Source organism: Nerophis ophidion, linkage group LG12 (genome assembly GCF_033978795.1).
Source record: "Nerophis ophidion isolate RoL-2023_Sa linkage group LG12, RoL_Noph_v1.0, whole genome shotgun sequence".
NCBI classification, from domain to species: Eukaryota; Metazoa; Chordata; class Actinopteri; order Syngnathiformes; family Syngnathidae; genus Nerophis; species Nerophis ophidion.
In genome coordinates, this window is record NC_084622.1 from 37,374,635 (window position 1) to 37,394,808 (window position 20,174).

A 20,174-nucleotide genomic window follows, 5' to 3' on the forward strand; every position below is an offset into this window, starting at 1 on the left:
AGAATAGCTGCAAAAGGTGGACTGACATCATATTGAACCCTATGGGTTAGGAATGGGATGGCACTTCAAGTTCATATGCGAGTCAAGGCAGGTGGATTAATACTTTTGGCAATATAGCTGTATGTAGTATATATTATATAGAAAATTGGGCCTTTTGGGCATGTCCATGTTGAATGTGTGCTAAGTTTAAAGAATACATATGTGTTTATGTATAAGTCAAATGATCGGCATTGATGAACAAACAGCAGAAGAAGACGTGAGAGGTGCGCTTCATGCTGAGATCAGTGAGTGCAATGCACGTGTTCGGGCACACAGCTGGGCCGCTGCCATGGTTACGAGGTACCGCACGAACGCGCTTATGCGTGAGCGCACCTTCAATATTTGAGCTCGATGTGCTTTGTATTTACATATGACTTCTATAAAGATTAGAAGGGCTGCTGTTTGTCGAGGACACAATGGGCTAATTATACGTTTGGTTCCAAACGGAAGGGGTTTTATCGTGTGGTAACTTTTTCGTGCCTTTCTTGTGACAGTTGAATGTGTGCAATTTATCACTTATACCTCTATAGCAGGTGGTGTCCAAAGTGTGCCCCGGGGGCCATTTGTGGCCCTTAGCGTATTGTCAAAATAAAATCAAACCAAAAAACAACAATAAACATGTAAGAAAAAGAGCAAAAATATGTAATGTAATTCGAAAAAATGTAGATGTTGATAATAATAACTACAAACACCGTTTCCATATGAGTTGGGAAATTGTGTTAGATGTAAATATAAACGGAATACAATGATTTGCTAATCATTTTCAACCCAAATTCCGTTGAATGCACTACAAAGACAAGATATTTGATGTTCAAACTCATAAACTAAAATTTTTTTCCAAATAGTAATTTACTTCAAATTTCATGGCTGCAACACGTGCCAAAGTAGTTGGGAAAGGGCATGTTCACCACTGTCTTACATCACCTTTTCTTTTAAAAACACTCAATAAACGTTTGGGAACTGAGAAAACTAATTGTTGAAGCTTTGAAAGTGGAATTCTTTCTCATTCTTGTTTTATGTAGAGCTTCAGTCGTTCAACAGTCCGAGGTCTCCGATGTCGTATTTTACGCTTCATAATGCGCCACGAATTTCCGATGGGAAGCAGGTCTGGACTGCCGGTGGGCCAGTAAAGTACCTGCACTCTTTTACTACAAAACCACGCTGTTGTAACACGTGGCTTGGCATTGTTTTGCTGAAATAAGCAGGGGCGTCCATGATAACGTTGTTTGGATGACAACATATGTTGCTCCAAAACCTGTATGGACCATTCAGCATTAATGGTGCCTTCACAGATGTGTAAGTTACCCATGCCTTGGGCACTAATACACCCCCATACCATCACAGACGCTGGCTTTTGAAATTTGCGCCTATAACAATCCGAATGGTTATTTTCCTCTTTGTTCCGGAGGACACCACGTCCACAGTTTCCAAATATAATTTGAAATGTGGACTCGTCAGACCACAGAACACTTTTCCACTTTGCATCAGTCCATCTTAGATGAGCTCAGGCCCAGCGAAGCCAGCGGCGTTCCTTGGTGTTGTTGATAAATGGGTTTTGCTTTGCATAGCAGAGTTTTAACTTGCACTTACAGATGTAGCAACCAACTGTAGTTACTGACAGTGGTTTTATGAAGTGTTCCTGAGCCCATGTGGTGATATCCTTTACACACCGATGTCGGTTTTTGATGCAGTACCGCCTGAGGTATCAAAGGTTCGTAATATCATCGCTTACGTGCAGTGATTTCTTCAGATTTTCTGAACCTTTTAAAGATTTTACGGACCGTAGATGGTAAAATCCCTAAATTCCATGCAATAGCTCGTTGAGAAATGTTGTTCTAAAACTGTTCGGCAATTTGCTTACAAAGTGGTGATCCTCACCCCATCCTTGTTTGTGAATTACTTAGCATTTCATGGAAGCTGCTTTTATACCCAATCATGGGATCCACCTGTTCCCAATTAGCCTGCACACCTGTGGGATGTTTCAAATAAGTGTATGATGAGTATTTCTCAACTTTATCAATATTTATTGCCACCTTTCTCAACTTCTTTGTCATGTGTTGATGGCATCAAATTCTAAAGATAATGATTATTTGCAATTTTTTTTTTTTTTTATCAGATTGTAGCATATTCAACTGAATATGGGTTGAAAAGGATTTGCAAATCATTGTATTCCTTTAAGTTTCTAACCATATTCTAACCAGTGGACAGGTACCGACAGGCCAAGCGGTGTGCAGCTTCAGCGGTCGCGGAGGCAAAAACTCGGACATGGGAAGAGTTCGGGGAAGCCATGGAAAACGACTTCCGGACGGCTTCGAAGCGATTCTGGACCACCGTCCGCCGCCTCAGGAAGGGGAAGCAGTGCACTATCAACACCGTGTATGGTGCGGATGGTGTTCTGCTGACCTCGACTGCGGATGTTGTGGATAGGTGGAAGGAATACTTCGAAGACCTCCTCAATCCCACCAACACGTCTTCCTATGAGGAAGCAGTGCCTGGGGAATCTGTGGTGGACTCTCCTATTTCTGGGGCTGAGGTCGCTGAGGTAGTTAAAAAGCTCCTCGGTGGCAAGGCCCCAGGGGTGGACGAGATCCGCCCGGAGTTCCTTAAGGCTCTGGATGCTGTGGGGCTGTCTTGGTTGACAAGACTTTGCAGCATCGCGTGGACATCGGGGGCGGTACCTCTGGATTGGCAGACCGGGGTGGTGGTTCCTCTCTTTAAGAAGGGGGACCGGAGGGTGTGTTCCAACTATTGTGGGATCACACTCCTCAGCCTTCCCGGTAAGGTTTATTCAGGTGTACTGGAGAGGAGGCTACGTCGGATAGTCGAACCTCGGATTCAGGAGGAACAGTGTGGTTTGCGTCCTGGTCGTGGAACTGTGGACCAGCTCTATACTCTCGGCAGGGTTCTTGAGGGTGCATGGGAGTTTGCCCAACCAGTCTACATGTGCTTTGTGGACTTGGAGAAGGCATTCGACCGTGTCCCTCGGGAAGTCCTGTGGGGAGTGCTCAGAGAGTATGGGGTATCGGACTGTCTTATTGTGGCGGTCCGTTCCCTGTACGATCAGTGCCAGAGCTTGGTTCGCATTGCCGGCAGTAAGTCGAACACATTTCCAGTGAGGGTTGGACTCCGCCAAGGCTGTCCTTTGTCACCGATTCTGTTCATAACTTTTATGGACAGAATTTCTAGGCGCAGTCAAGGCGTTGAGGGGTTCCGGTTTGGTAACCGCAGGATTAGGTCTCTGCTTTTTGCAGATGATGTGGTCCTGATGGCTTCATCTGACCGGGATCTTCAGCTCTCGCTGGATCGGTTCGCAGCCGAGTGTGAAGCGACCGGAATGAGAATCAGCACCTCCAAATCCGAGTCCATGGTTCTCGCCCGGAAAAGGGTGGAGTGCCATCTCCGGGTTGGGGAGGAGACCCTGCCCCAAGTGGAGGAGTTCAAGTACCTAGGAGTCTTGTTCACGAGTGAGGGAAGAGTGGATCGTGAGATCGACAGGCGGATCGGTGCGGCGTCTTCAGTAATGCGGACGTTGTACCGATCCGTTGTGGTGAAGAAGGAGCTGAGCCAGAAGGCAAAGCTCTCAATTTACCGGTCGATCTACGTTCCCATCCTCACCTATGGTCATGAGCTTTGGGTCATGACCGAAAGGATAAGATCACGGGTACAAGCGGCCGAAATGAGTTTCCTCCGCCGTGTGGCGGGGCTCTCCCTTAGAGATAGGATGAGAAGCTCTGCCATCCGGGAGGAACTCAAAGTAAAGCCGCTGCTCCTCCACATCGAGAGGAGCCAGATGAGGTGGTTCGGGCATCTGGTCAGGATGCCACCCGAACGCCTCCCTAGGGAGGTGTTTAGGGCACGTCCAACCGGTAGGAGGCCACGGGGAAGACCCAGGACACGTTGGGAAGACTATGTCTCCCGGCTGGCCTGGGAACGCCTCGGGATCCCCCGGGAAGAGCTAGACGAAGTGGCTGGGGAGAGGGAAGTCTGGGTTTCCCTGCTTAGGCTGTTGCCCCCGCGACCCGACCTCGGATAAGCGGAAGATGATGGATGGATGGATGGATGTATTCCTTTTATATTTACATCTAACACAATTTCCCAACTCATATGGAAACGGGGTTTGTGATAACGACATGTTTTGTCACTCATCGAGGGTTGGAATTGGGGGTTAAATCACCAAAATGATTCTCGAAAGCGGCCACCGCTGCTGCTCACTGCTCCCCTCACCTCCCATGGGGTGGAATAAGGGGATGGGTCAAATGCAGAGGGTAATTTCACCACGCCTAGTGTGTGTGTGTGACTATCAGTGGTCTATCCATCCATTTTCTACCGCTTATTCCCTTTTGGTGTTGCGGGACTATCAGTGGTACTGAACTTAACTTTAACTCTAACATGACACTGTTTGAACAAAAGCACCTTGTTTGAATATAGGACAATACAACACTGTACTTAAATGATTAATCAATCTTTCATCAATCATCAACTTTTATAACACAAAACCGACACAAAGTTTTGTTTTAAATTAATTAAACATCTTTCAGCATTTTTTTAAAGCTAAAATGGTGCCCGCTTGCTTTGACTTTTTAGTGCACCTGGGCGGCCTTTGGTGGAAAACGTTTGGGCACCCCTGCTCTATAGTAAGTAAGGTACAGTAGGATAGGCTCCTACTCTCCTGTTGTCAAGATGGGGGGGTCGCAGCTGGCTGCGGGGTCGTTCTCCCAGGAAGGCAAACGGACTTCTCGGGACATGGCGTGCAGGTAAAAACATGATTTAATATTAAACTCAGAAGCTACAAAAAAAGCACAAACAAAAGGCGCGCGCAGAGCGGAAACACAACTTAGACAAAACTATGGACAATAAACAAAACTTACTTGACAGGAAAACGAGCACGAATCTATGGCATGAAGGAGAAACATGAACTTTGAGGTGACAAAAAAAACTAGCAGTGTCACCAGCCGACTGACAGACAAAGACAGGTTTAAATAATGCCTGTGATTAGTGCTCGGGAAGCAGGTGAGCGTGTGAGCACTAATCAGAGACAGGTGAACACAATGAGTAACCACTGTGACAAAACAAACAAGGAATTGCAAACTGGAACTAATGGAGTCTTGAACAGAAAACATTAAACATGATCCAAACCACAGATCATGACACCTGTACTCAAAACAGAACCCACGGCACGGACCAATCTCTTGAGACAACTGCTCATCCCATCCATCCATCCATTTCCTACCGCTTATTCCCTTTTGGAGTCGCGGGGGGCGCCGGCGCCTATCTCAGCTACAATTGGGTGGAAGGCAGGGTACACCCTAGACAAGTCGCCACCTCTTGGCAGCAAATGCTCATCCCATCCAACTGAACAGAAATGGACAAAAACATGACATTCCCCCTTTTTTTGCTACATGAGCACAAGATGAGTGCTTGGAAGCAGGTGGACTATTACATTAGCAACATTTGCATTTCTATATATGAGAATAGTCCTGGAAAATATTTAGTTTGATGGAATGTACATCGTTTATGTTTTCAATAATTGGAGGAATTGGAGTAATTTGATGACATTAAACATTAAAGACCCGAAATGGGACAAACTAATTCTGGACGGCGTGGCGCAGTGGGAGAGTGGCCGTGCGCAACCTGAGGGTCCCTGGTTCAAATCCCACCTAGTACCAACCTCATTACGTCCGTTGTGTCCTGAGCAAGACACATCACCCTTGCTCCTGATGGGTGCTGGTTGGCGCCTTGCATGGCAGCTCCCTCCATCAGTGTGTGAATGTGTGTGTGAATGGGTAAATGTGGAAGTAGTGTCAAAGCGCTTTGAGTACCTTGAAGGTAGAAAAGCGCTATACAAGTACAACACATTTATCATTTATTTAATTCTGGTTTGGGGCCACCAACAGCCTAGATTACAATAATAACTACACAATCAGACTGGATGGTTTTGTAAGTTCTGTGATCTTCCAACATTTCCTAAAGCTTGATGTCACAGGTGTCAAACTCAAATGACACATCTTTCCCGTCCAAAGGCAAAACCCAGTAACTCAATTTTAGTCAAAACTGAGCTGATAATAATTTTGGAGTTCCTGGGTGATACGCTTTACATTAGTGTATGCGATATTGTTATTTGTTCCGTAAGTAAGCTGTTACGCGCATGGCAGGACCTAGCAACTACCACATTATTTTCGGGTCTCCCCATGTCTAGCATTAAAAGATTACAGTTGGTACAAAATGCGGCTGCTAGACTTTTGACAAGAACAAGAAAGTTTGATCACATTACGCCTGTACTGGCTCACCTGCACTGGCTTCCTGTGCACTTAAGATGTGACTTTAAGGTTTTACTACTTACGTATAAAATACTACACGGTCTAGCTCCATCCTATCTTGCCGATTGTATTGTACCGTATGTCCCGGCAAGAAATCTGCGTTCAAAAGACTCCGGCTTATTAGTGATTCCTAGAGCCCAAAAAAAGTCTGCGGGCTATAGAGCGTTTTCCGTTCGGGCTCCAGTACTCTGGAATGCCCTCCCGGTAACAGTTCGAGATGCTACCTCAGTAGAAGCATTTAAGTCTCACCTTAAAACTCATCTGTATACTCTAGCCTTTAAATAGACCTCCTTTTTAGACCAGTTGATCTGCCGCTTCTTTTCTTTCTCCTTTGTCCCCCCCTCCCTTGTTGAGGGGGTCCGGTCCGATGACCATGGATGAAGTAGTGGCTGTCCAGAGTCGAGACCCAGGATGGACCGCTCGTCGGGACCCAGGATGGACCGCTCGCCTGTATCGGTTGGGGACATCTCTATGTTGCTGATCCGCCTCCGCTTGAGATGGTCTTCTGTGGACGGGACTCTCGCTGCTGTCTTGGATCCGCTTGAACTGAACTCTCGCGGCTGTGTTGGAGCCACTATGGATTGAACTTTCACAGTATCATGTTAGACCCGCTCGACATCCATTGCTTTCGGTCCCCTAGAGGGGGGGGGGGTTGCCCACATCTGAGGTCCTCTCCAAGGTTTCTCATAGTCAGCATTGTCACTGGCGTCCCACTGGATGTGAATTCTCCCTGCCCACTGGGTGTGAGTTTTCCTTGCCCTTTTGTGGGTTCTTCCGAGGATGTTGTAGTCGTAATGATTTGTGCAGTCCTTTGAGACATTTGTGATTTGGGGCTATATAAATAAACATTGATTGATTGATTGACATAACCACGCAGATACGACAGAAAAACCTAGTATCTCAAGGGACCAATCGAAGCTTCTTTGTCAGTCGCCTTATTGTCTTTAATGAGACATTTGCACGAATGGGGGCCGACGGTCAAGCTGATTATGTGATATTATGGCACGGGGGGATATTTGGAAGATTGGCCCAGGACGTTGCAAGCACCTTCATTAAATGTATTGTTCTTGATTCTTCCCCTTGCATACTCTTTTGGGCAGATAACTGTGGAGGTCAAAATAAAAACTGGACGCTGTACACGGCTCTTGCCCATTGTGCAAACGCGGAATGGGGCCCACCCGAGATTGTGATAAAATATCTGGAGAGAGGGCACACGTTCATGAGAGCAGATTCAATCCATGGTTCAATCGGCAAGAAAATGAAAGCTCAAGAAAACATCTACACGTTTGATGACTTTGTAGATCTTTGTAAGACAGCATCAAGATAGATTGGTTTTCCTTTGTTTTCTCAAAATCAGCTAGAAGTGAGTTACTAGGTTTTGCCTTTGGACGGGAGATCTGGCACCAATAAGGAATTTCATCTCTCTTGATTATCCATCCATCCATCCATTTTCTACCGCTTATTCCCTTTCGGGGTCGCGGGGGGCGCTGGCGCCTATCTCAGCTACAATCGGGCGGAAGGCGGGGTACACCCTGGACAAGTCGCTACCTCATAAATGTATTTAAAAAAATATGACAGGTTGATTGGCAACACTAAATGGTCCCTAGTGTGTGAATCCATCCATCCATTTTCTGACGCTTATTCCCTTTTGGGGTCGCGGGGGGCGCTGGCGCCTATCTCAGCTACAATCGGGCGGAAGGCGGGGTACACCCTGGACAAGTCGCCACCTCATCGCAGGGCCAACACAGATAGACAGACAACATTCACACTCACATTCACACACTAGGGCCAATTTAGTGTTGCCAATCAACCTATCCCCAGGTGCATGTCTTTGGAAGTGGGAGGAAGCCGGAGTACCCGGAGGGAACCCACGCATTCACGGGGAGAACATGCAAACTCCACACAGAAAGATCCCGAGCCTGGATTTGAACCCAGGACTGCAGGACCTTCGTATTGTGAGGCAGACGCACTAACCCCTCTGCCACCGTGAAGCCCTTAGTGTGTGAATGTGAGTGTGAATGTTGTCTGTCTATCTGTGTTGACCCTGTGATGAGGTGGAGACTTGTCCAGGGTGTACACCACCTTCCGCCCAAATGCAGCTGAGATAGGCTCCAGCGACCCTCCGCAACCCCGAGAGGGACAAGCAGTAAAAATGGATGGATGGATGGATCATTGGCAACACTAAATGGTCCCTAGTGTGTGAATGTGAGTGTGAATGTTGTCTGTCTATCTGTGTTGACCCTGTGATGAGGTGGAGACTTGTCCAGGGTGTACCCCGCTTTCCGCCCAAATGCAGCTGGGATAGACTCCAGCACCCCTCGTGGATGGATGCATAGATGATATAAAAGTCCATTTTTTTGAAACAAGCTATTCTAAGCTACTTTTTTTCTTTAAAACCCTTTTCCAATTAAAATTATACAATAGCCCAACTAAAATATTTACTTGTAACTTAAATGAAAATGTCAAGGATTGGCCAAAGTGTGCATGAAAATTGCAAAGTTGCGAGGCCGCACACAATTTGTGAGGATTAGTTCAATTTGTGTGAAGTGGCATGATTTCAACATCCCAAAATCCTGCAGGGACTGGAGAATATCATGAAGGGCTTCTTTAACCAGGATGAGTTTTATGTATTTTATGCACAGCACTGCTAATATTTACACAAACACTTGGCAAGAAGATCTGAGTGACCATTCAGCACTTCTATTAATTACCTCAGGAAGTGACGTGTATAATATTTGTGAATAATAATAGCGCATGTCCCACAGTGGGTTGTCAAACTCATTTATTATTGTGCGGTCACGGCTTCACACAAGAGGCCGCTTGTAAACGCAAACCCATAAAATCGCCACATGATATCATTACACAATTGCCCCTTTCATTTGAACGGCATCACATTGTATGCCAACAAACTGATGGAAAAATTGGCTTTGCAATCCTAAGTCAAGGTGACAAGCAAAGTGTGTAGAATTCATTTGTAAAAAAGGTTTCAATGCCAAACATAAAACTGCTGGGAATGGCTTTTTACATCAAATAATATTGAGTTAACAAGAACCACAGTTGCATGGGGTACCATTTTTTTCTGGCAAAATTTGAACACGTTTCTAAAAAAAAATTAATTATACATTCACTGTACAAACATACATATACACAAACTGTACATATACATGTATGCATATAATCATGTTTTATCAAACATATATCAACTTTGTTGCCCTAGGGCAGGGGTGCACACACTTTTTCTGCAGGCGAGCTACTTTTTAATTGACCAACTCGAGGGGATCTACCTCATTTATATATATCATCCGGCTTCCTCCCACCTCCAAAGACATGCACTTGGGGATAGGTTGATTGGCAACACTAAATTGGCCCTAGTGTGTGAATGTGAGTGTGAATGTTGTCTGTCTATCTGTGTTGGCCCTGCGATGAGGTGGCGACTTGTCCAGGGTGTACCCCGCCTTCCGCCCGATTGTAGCTGAGATAGGCGCCAGTGCCCACCGCATCACCCCAAAAGGGAATAAGCGGTAGAAAATGGATGGATGGATGGATATTTATGAAAGAGACATTTTTGTAAACAAGTTAAATTTGTTTAATGATAACACAAGCATGTGTAACACATATAGATGTCTTTCTTTCACAAAGACAAGAATATAAGTTGGTGCTGGGCTGTTGCCGTCTCAAGATGGCTGCTTAAAAGCAGGAAGCACCAGCGTGACCACACAATGCAGAGAAGGTAGGTACTGTGCGGGTAAAGCTATGTTGACTGGGTGAAAGAAGGAGGCACCAGTTTGACACCAGGATACAGAGAAGGTAGGTAATATGCATGTAAAGATATGTTGTCTGGGTGATGGCAGGAAGCACCAGCGTGCATGGGTGGAAGAAAGAAGCACCAGTGTGACCCCAGGATGCAGGGAAGGTAGGTAATGTGGAGGTAAAGATATGTTGAATGGGTAAAGGCAGGAAACCCATCCATCCATCCATTTTTCTACCGCTTATTCCCTTTCGGGGTCGCGGGGGGCGCTGGCGCCTATCTCAGCTACAATCGGGCGGAAGGCGGGTTACACCCTGGACAAGTCGCCACCTCATCGCAGGGCCAACACAAATAGACAGACAACATTCACACTCACATTCACACACTAGGGCCAATTTAGTGTTGCCAATCAACCTATCCCCAGGTGCATGTCTTTGGAAGTGGGAGGAAGCCGGAGTACCCGGAGGGAACCCACGCATTCACGGGGAGAACATGCAAACTCCACACAGAAAGATCCCGAGCCTGGATTTGAACCCAGGACTGCAGGAACTTCGTATTGTGAGGCAGACGCACTAACCCCTCTGCCACCGTGAAGCCCCAGGAAACACATTTACTAGGATAATTCTGGGAAATCCCTTATCTTTCTATTGTGTTGCTAGTGTTTTAGTGAGTTTAACAGTACCTGATAGTGTACGTCCACGGCCGGGTGTTGACGTGCAGTGTCTCGGGGAAGTCGACAGCACCTGTACGGTAGGCGCAAGCTCAGCTGATATCCGGTAAGTGGCAACTTTTTAACCACAATTTTCTCACCGAATCCTGCTGGTTGTCAAGTGGTCGGGATCCATGTCCGCTGTGATCCATGGTAAAGTTTCAGCTCCGGGAATTTTAAACAAGGAATCACCGTGTGTTTGTGTGGCTAAAGGCTTAAAGCTTTCTAACTCCATCTTTCTACTGTGACTTCTCCAATATTAATTGAACAAATTGCAAAAGATTCAGCAACACAGATCTCCAAAATACTGTGTAATTATGCGGTTAAAGCAAACGACTTTTAGCTGTGTGTGTGTGCGTGGCGCGTCATCATTACACGACGTTTCCAAGACGAAACTCCCGGGAAATTTAAAATTGTAATTTAGTAAACTAAAAAAGCCGTATTGGCATGTGTTGCAATGTTAATATTTCATCATTGATATATAAACTATCAGACTGCGTGGTGGGTAGTAGTGGGTTTCAGTAGGCCTTTAAAAAAAATAAATAATGCAAAGTGAAAAAGCCAACACAAAATATTTGTATTTACATTTTTAACAGTATTCGTCACGTGACACGCGGCCTGAGGCGAGACTCGATGACGTCTCAGTGGAGCAAAACAAGTCACCCGGCATGTGCTCATTTGTTTGTTGGATGAATCACATCTGAATGACTTGCAGCCTCCAGCTGTTGGCTGCAGTGACACGCGCACACGCGCGCGCGCACACGTATACACGCACTCGCGGACGCGCGCACACGCCTGCGCGCGGCGCGTGCAGCAGGTCTTAGCGGACCCTGTGTGTCGTGAGAGGACACGTGAGTGGGAAGCTGTTTCCCGGGGCTGATGCGCGCCTGCGCAGTGCGCGGCGGCTCGGCCAAGTGTCCGCGGCGTGAAGAAGTGCAGACACGCGTCAGTCTGTGACAAGACGTGGACGGCAACACACTTCAGTGTGACAAGACACGCGTGGATTTACCAACATTTACATTGAAAAGGAAAGGTGTTTTTTTTTTGTTTATGAGACAACAAACAGATGGATGAAAGGATAGAACATTTACACGACAGACACTTCATGGACCGCGCGGATTTTTTGGGGTGAGTCTTGCAAACTTTTAGGACGTCAATATTTATTATTTATGTACGCGGACGTTAATTGTGTGGTTCCACTTCAGGGTGGACTACCCTTCTCTGTACATGTGCAAACCCAAACGCGGCATCAAGCGGGAGGATGGTGGAAAGGTGCACACCATGATTTATTCTAGTCGTGGAAATCGTGAAAAACGTCCGTGGGTAACTTTTTTTCTATCGTCCTCCCCACAGGACGCGTACAAGTTACCTCATCGATTAATCGAGAAGAAGAGGAGAGATCGAATCAATGAATGCATCGGTCAGCTGAAGGATCTGCTTCCGGAACATTTGAAGCTGTCGGTAAGACGTGATTTAAAAAAAAAAAAAAAAAAAAAAAAAAAAAAAAAAAAAAATGCATTCATGATGTTGACGTGCGTGGGTATTGACGCAGACCCTGGGCCACCTGGAGAAGGCGGTCGTCCTGGAATTGACGCTGAAACACTTAAACGCGCTGACCGCGGTGACGGAGCAGCAGCACCAGAAGATCGTGGCTTTGCAGAACGGTAAGAAAAGTCCTGCTCGAGCGTGACCGCGCACGTGCTGGCGTGCGTGCGCGGTCACGTGTTGTTGTCCTCCGTGACGCAACTCCTTAAAGGCCCACTGAAACCCACTATTACCCACCACGCAGTCTGATTGCTTATAAGTGATGAAATATTAACATTGCAACACATGCCAATACGGCCTTTTTAGTTTAGTGTGTCTGCCTCACAATACGAAGGTCCTGCAGTCCTGGGTTCAAATCCAGGCTCGGGATCTTTCTGTGTGGAGTTTGCATGTTCTCCCCGTGAATGCGTGGGTTCCCTCCGGGTACTCCGGCTTCCTCCCACTTCCAAAGACATGCACCTGGGGATAGGTTGATTGGCAACACTAAATTGGCCCTAGTGTGTGAATGTGAGTGTGAATGTTGTCTGTCTGTGTTGGCCCTGCGATGAGGTGGCGACTTGTCCAGGGTGTACACTGCCTTCCGCCCGATTGTAGCTGAGATAGGCGCCAGCGCCCCCCACGACCCCGAAAGAGAATAAGCGGTAGAAAATGGATGGATGGATGGATAGTTTACTAAATTGCAATTTTGAATTTCCCGGGAGTTTCTTCTTCGAAATAATGATGACGTGTACGCAGGTTTTTAGGAAATATGAGCGCTGCACACACACACAGCTAAAAGTCGTCTGCTTTAACCGCGTAATTACACAGTATTTTGGACACCTGTGTTGCTGAATCTTTTGCAATTTGTTCAATTAATATTGGAGAAGTCACAGTAGAAAGATGGAGTTGGGAAGCTTTAGCCTTTAGCCACACAAACACACGGTGATTCCTTCTTTAAAATTCCTGGAGGTGAAACTTTCCTATGGATCAGAGCACGGTCAAGCGAACATGAATCAAGTTGGAATGTCAACCAGCAGGTTTCGGTGAGAAAATTGTGGTTAAAAAGTCAGTTTTTACCGTAGAAAAGCTGAGCTTGTGCCGTCCATAGCTGCCGTCGACTCCCCTGAGACACTGCGCGTCAAGACACCCGTGGAGACACCCTTCCGACTATCAGGTACTATTAAACTCACTAAAACACTAGCAACACAATAGAAAGATAAGGGATTTCCCAGAATTATCCTAGTAAATGTGTCTAAAAACATCAAAATCTGTCCCAATGCAATCAACTTTTTTTTTCCTAGTCCATCGCTATCAATATCCTCAAACACAAATCTTTTATCCTCGCACAAATTAATGGGGAAATTGCCGAATAGCACTTTTTGTTGTAGGCTCCCATTAAAAACAATGTGAATATGTGAAGAGCCATCACACGGGTGATGTCATCGTCTGGAACTTCCGGTAGAGGCAGGGCTTTTCTCTTAACATCGAAAGTTGCGAACGTTATCGTGGATGTTCTTTACTAAATCCTTTCAGCAAAAATATGGCAATATCGCGAAATGATCAAGTATGACACACAGAATGGACCTGCTATCCCCGTTTAAATAAGAACATTTCATTTCAGTAGGCCTTTAAAGGTGTACCTACTCCGGTGTTGATCGGTGTGGTTGTCTGCAGGGGAGAAGACGTCCGTGCACGCCGACCTGGACGCTTTTCATTCCGGCTTCCAGACGTGCGCCAAAGAGGTCCTGCAGCACCTGAGTCAGTTCGAGAACTGGACCACGCGTGAGCAGAGCTGCACGCAGCTGGTCAAGCACCTGCACAAAGTCCTGGCCCAGGTCCAGTCGGGTGCAGCAGCGGACTGCCCGAAAGTCGACAACCAGGTCCCCGTCATCCAGAGGACCCAAGGCGCGGGCGGGGACGTGACGGAGAACGACACGGACACGGACAGCGGGTACGGCGGAGAGGCGGAGAAGGGCGAGGGCAAGGAGTGCGAGGGAGGCGGCAAGAAAATCAAGCAGGAGTTCGCAGACGATCGTCCCGCCAAGAAAGCAAAGATGAACTGGTCCTTGAACGCACCGTCGGATGTGGCGTTCATGAACTCTCTGATGGGATTAAGCGGCGTAGGACAGCAGACGCCCGTTTGCATGCCTTTCTACTTCATCAACCCGTCTGCCGCCGCCTCCTACATGCCTTTTTTTGACAAGAGCACAATGGAGAAGTGCGTCTACCCCACAGCGGGCGCCCTCGCCTCGCCCTTCCCGTGGCTCTACCCCGCACAGGCCGCGGCGGCCTTCCCGGGCTTCTCCCCCCCGTGCAAGGACCCCCCGCCGTGTGGCGACGAGGCCGAGGTCAGCTCACCTGAGGAGCGCCGGGAAAGTGACGGAAGTAACGGTGACGTCAGCGGTGCGTCACAAGAAAGTCGGGGCGACCTGCATGACCAGTTTCCTGTTTCCTGTCAAAGCAGCTAACTTCTCTGGCAGACGTCGCGCGGTTTGTGGACACTTTATTGTGTGGATGCTGAGAGTCACGCACTCCACGCGTCACAGTGAGAATCACTTGTAATTATATTTTGGGTGGGCAAATAATTCAATACACATGTCTATGACAGGGGTCCTCAATAGTGATAGTAAACAAACACAAATTGCCCAAATAATGACATCATGAAGCTTTTACAAAAAAATGCTTATTATTGTAAATATATCGACAACGCTAATTTAACACACACACACACACATATACATATATATATATATATATAGGTGTGGGAAAAAAATCACAAGACTACTTCATCTCTACAGAACTGTTTCATGAGGGGTTCCCTCAATCATCAGGAGATTTCTCCTGATGATTGAGGGAACCCCTCATGAAACAGTTCTGTAGAGATGAAGTAGTCTTGTGATTTTTTTCCCGCACCTACATATTGCGCTCTACCACGGTATCGAGCACTATTCTCTGGATAATCCAATCAACACACACACACATATATATATATATATATATATATATATATATATATATATATATATATATATATATATATATATATATATATATATATATATATATATATATATATATATATATATATATATATATATATATATATATATATATATATATATATATATATACATATATACATATATACATACATACACACATACATACATACATATATATATATACATATACATATATATATATATATATACCGTATTTCCTTGAATTGCCGCCGGGGCGCTAATTAATTTAAAACCGCTTCTCACTCCTGCGCTCACCAAAGGCATGCGGTAAAAGTAAGCATGCGCTAATTATTTTAAAACCTCTTCTCACCCCGGCACTTACCAAAGGCATGCAGTAAAAATTTCAGTGTGATGTAAGCTTGGACCTTACATCCTACTGAATAGCTCTTAATCTTCTTCCCTTTATGCAATTTCAAATTACCGGTATTGAAATCAGCCTCTTCCATTTTGAAAATGATGACAGGGGAAGTGTCACTCGTGACGTCACAAGTTTGACCAGGCGGTAATACTAAGCATGCGCTAATTATTTTGGGAAGCGGGTTTGACCCGGCAGTAATTCAAGGCAGGCGCATACTATATGCCCTGCGGCAATTCAAGGAAATACGGTGTATATATATATATATATGAGGCTGTATCATCCCTACAAGCCTGTTTCGCAGGTTTTCCTGCTAGTCAGGGGATTTTAAATAAAATTGATCAAATAAAATAAAATCCTCTGACGAGCAAAGAAACCTGCGAAACAGGCTTGTAGGGATGATGTAGCCTCTGTTTTTTCCTGACCTGACGTATATTCCGCTCTACCCCAGTATTGAGCACTGTATAACAGATAAACCACAGGAAACCTTGACTATATATATTTTTGAATATTTTTCTAAATATTACTAACTAAGCATAGTCAAGCATAACAATGGCTAAATAAACTACAAATCTTTAATACTAAGCCATTAGACAAGAGCAAGCCAATCAGATTGCGTTGTTGAGGTAGCCACTGATTGACTCAGCTGCAGGCAGCATCAACTTATTGGATTAAAAGAGTGTTAAGGTGACGAAAGGGTGTTATTTTATGTCTAAAAGGCTCTCATAATGTTGAAAAATTATTTTTTTTATAGTCGAGCCGTGAAAATATTCTATTCAAAAGTAATGATTCTTACTTTGCGTGAACCAGGTAAGAGCAATTACTGAGGGACGGCCATATAGTTAGAGGTAAATGACTGATGGGTAATGATGGCACTTGCTTTCTGGACAAGGGATCAATTCCCAGTTAGGGTGAAAGATATGATTTAAAACAATACATTAAATATGTATTATAAATGCTGTCAAATTATTAGTTTTTAAAAAACAAAAACAGATAAATCACACTTCTGAATTTGCAATGACCCTTTTCAATTACAGGTTATAACTCACTTACATAAAAAAAAAAAAAACTAGAAAAAGAGTCCAATATTTACATACAATTTATTTTTTGACACACACATATATATATATATATATATATATATATATATATATATGTTTATATATGTATGTGTGTATGTATACACACACACACACATATATGTGTGTATATATATATATACATATATACACATGTGTATATATGTATGTGTATATATACATATATGTATATGTACACACATACAGTATAGACACACACATATATATATATATATGTGTGTGTGTATATATACACACATATATATGTATATATATACACACACATATATATGTACACATATACAGTATAGACACACACATATATATACATATATATATATATATACATTTATATATATATATATACAATAAATGTAATGAGGACCCCTACCCTATAGAGGGCGTACTTGCACAGCATCTGGTGAATGATACGATATGTTGTGATGCATGAGCCTGCAGCGCCTCTCAGTATTCACACACAATTAGCGATGGTGTTTCTGGTTTATTAGCGCCATCTTGACAAGCGTGTGCCTTTTGCACTTCTGCTACAGATTCCTTCATGTGAATGCTTATCGACCATGATTGGCGTAAACGTGGCGTTGCGCTGAAGTTCCTTTTCTATCCTCTTTGATAAAACATGCCAAACTTTGTGAAAGAGCGCGATACCCAAATCAGAGCAGGTTTGGAACGTCTGGACTGTAAATATTGCGAGCTGGACATGAAAGTGGCATCAATGTGGAGGTGGGTCCTCACGGAACCTCCAACATGTATTCTCTGTTGCAGAATCATCACACAGCGCTTCATATCTGTTAAAAAAGTGACAAACAAAGGTCTACTAATATTTCCACGTTGCAATGACCTCTTCACCTGCAGGAAGTAATGTAGGATAGAGCACCTTATCCATCTTTGATATTGAATGTATTTTCCAAGCTGTTTGAGTTTGTAGGAGGAACGTCCCTCTTGAAAGATGTAAAGTGCACTTTTTTCTGCTTCTACACTCCCCAGGCCCCACCTTGCCCCCTTATCCACCAAAACCAAAAGTCACATGATTTTGTTTTTGAACTTTTGTGCTGCCTTGTGAATTTAGGTGGGTTCACACATTGTGCGGTTATTACTTATTCCCCATCAGCTTTTTTCCCCCTTTCATGATGTTAAAAGAAAACAATTTGTGCAAGTTAAGTGATGTTTGGCTTTTTAAAACTTTTCACAGATGGGCTTTGTATTTTTGCAAACATCGCTTTTGGCGTTCTTTTCCTCAGCTGTTCTAGAAAGTGGCATGTATGTCTGTAAATATTATTTTGTGAATGTACTATAAAATATATTATGTCAATGTTGTAGATGTATTTGCATTTCTTTCTTTTTTTGGAGAGAGTTCTCTGAGCAGTTGTTGCTTTACGCACGTTATGCTGTCATTAATTATTGCTGATGTGTTGGAAAAAAATATTTACAAAAATCATTTAAAGGCCTACTGAAACCCACTACTACCGACCACGCAGTCTGATAGTTTATATATCAATGATGAAATATTAACATTGCAACACATGCCAATCCGGCCTTTTTAGTTTACTAAATTGCAATTTTAAATTTCCCGCGAGGTATCCTGTTGAAAACGTTGCGTGACGTCACGGACTGTCAGGAAACATTAGCTCAGCACCAGTTACGGCTAAAAGTTGTCTCTTTTCATCGCATAATTACACAGTAATTTGGACACCTGTGTTGCTGAATCTTTTGCAATGTGTTCATTTAATAATGGAGACTATAAACAACAATGCTGTTGGTGGAAAGCGGTGTATTGCAGCTGTCTTTAGCACCGAGACACAGCCGGTGTTTCTTTGTTTTTAACACAGAGCGGTCAAGCGAACATGTTTCTCTACGTCAACCAGCATGTTTTTGGATGGGAAAATTGTGATATATATCTTATCGGAGACATCATTGGATTAGTCGTCCTCCTGCAGCAGCTGTTTAAAAGGCAGCTGTGAGCTCGGCTCCTCGGCTTCTCTCTGAGACACTGCATGTTCACCGCAGCCATCCGACCTCGAGGTATGTCTTTACAATCTCACTAAAACACTATTAAAACAATAAGCAGTAAGGGATCTTCCAGAATTATCCTAGTAAATGTGTCTGATTACATCTAAATCGCTCACACTGCCAATGCCCGGAGTTGTCGCTTTTTATTTTATTATTATTATTTTTTTCTAGTCCTTCGCTATCAATATCATCATCCACGAATCTTTCATCCTCGCTCAAATTAATGGGGAAATTGTCGTTTTCTCGGTCCGAATAGCTCTTGCTGCTGGAGGCTCCCATTATAAACAATGTGAGGACGTGAGGAGCCCTCACCCTTGTGACATCATCGTCTGCGAATTCCGGTAAAGACAAGGCTTTTTTATCAGCACAGAAAATTGCGAACTTTATCGTCGATGTTCTCTACTAAATCCTTTCAGCAAAAATATAGCAAAGTCCCAAAATGATCAAGTATGACACATAGAATGGACCTACTATCCCCGTTTAAATAAGAACATCTCATTTCAGTAGGCCTTTAATATAAAACTATATCCACTAAAACGCATGTGTTTCAACAAGCCCCAAAACCTGTCAGGAATGTGAAGATTTGCAGCAATTACAAGTAAAATGTACTATACTGTTCTTTACTGCTCCAATCCGCTGACAGGTCATAACTGAGGAATGTACAGTAAGTCCAGGCTTTGAACCAAAGTCATGTGATAGCAGCATGATGGCGAGAGATTACATTCAGATGAAAAAACACACCGCCTCCAGGGTACCATTAATTTTACAGTAACATTTTAAATGTGGTCAGGAACAGTGGTTCTCAAAGTTCTCCCAAGCAACACCATAATGACCGACATTAAAATTCAGAAGCGTAGTAGGTCTAAATATTGATTAGTAACAAGGCAGAGGTTTTATTTCACATGTGTTTGGCCACTGTGCACACCGTTTGAACAGTAACAACAGGAAAATAAAAGACTGTACTTTAGTCAAGGGATTCTTTGGCGTAACACTAGATGGAGACAGAATCACTGGTCTAGTTATTGATTTATTGTGATAAATGCAGCACATGTAAGCAGTGTGGATGACAAGATGATTTGGTTATTTCATATTGAGGAACAATTGCAACCAGGATTTCACTCTAATTTCAATAAATCAATAAACTAAAAAAAGTTAATTTCAGATGATTAGTCCAGGGAGAGAAAAAAGTAGTAGTATTGACTTTTTTCCAACAACTCTCTTTTGGGAAGAATGTACTTTCTTTGTCTACAGTTTTCATCATTGTGTTAATATTATTCATCTTCTTTATTTTAAAATTGTTGTTAGAATTTTCTTATGTGGTTGAAAAAAACATTGTTGAAGTCAATATAATA

General features: G+C 44.0%; 1 protein-coding gene across 2 annotated transcripts; it reads left to right on the plus strand.

The window, feature by feature from the left end:
• The first annotated feature begins 11,621 nt into the window (after nucleotides 1-11,621).
• On the plus strand, nucleotides 11,622-15,131 carry bhlhe41 (basic helix-loop-helix family, member e41). Of its 2 annotated transcripts, XM_061918088.1 has the most exons (5): nucleotides 11,622-11,941; nucleotides 12,019-12,085; nucleotides 12,167-12,274; nucleotides 12,366-12,477; nucleotides 14,012-15,129. In XM_061918088.1, the coding sequence occupies exons 1-5, from the start codon at nucleotides 11,880-11,882 to the stop codon at nucleotides 14,803-14,805; spliced, it is 1,143 nt and encodes a 380-aa protein (XP_061774072.1). In that variant the 5' UTR covers nucleotides 11,622-11,879; the 3' UTR covers nucleotides 14,806-15,129. The 2 variants fall into 2 exon arrangements, with proteins under 2 accessions (XP_061774072.1, XP_061774071.1); XM_061918087.1 differs by having other exon boundaries at nucleotides 12,019-12,274; nucleotides 14,012-15,131.
• Nucleotides 15,132-20,174: the final 5,043 nt, after the last annotated feature.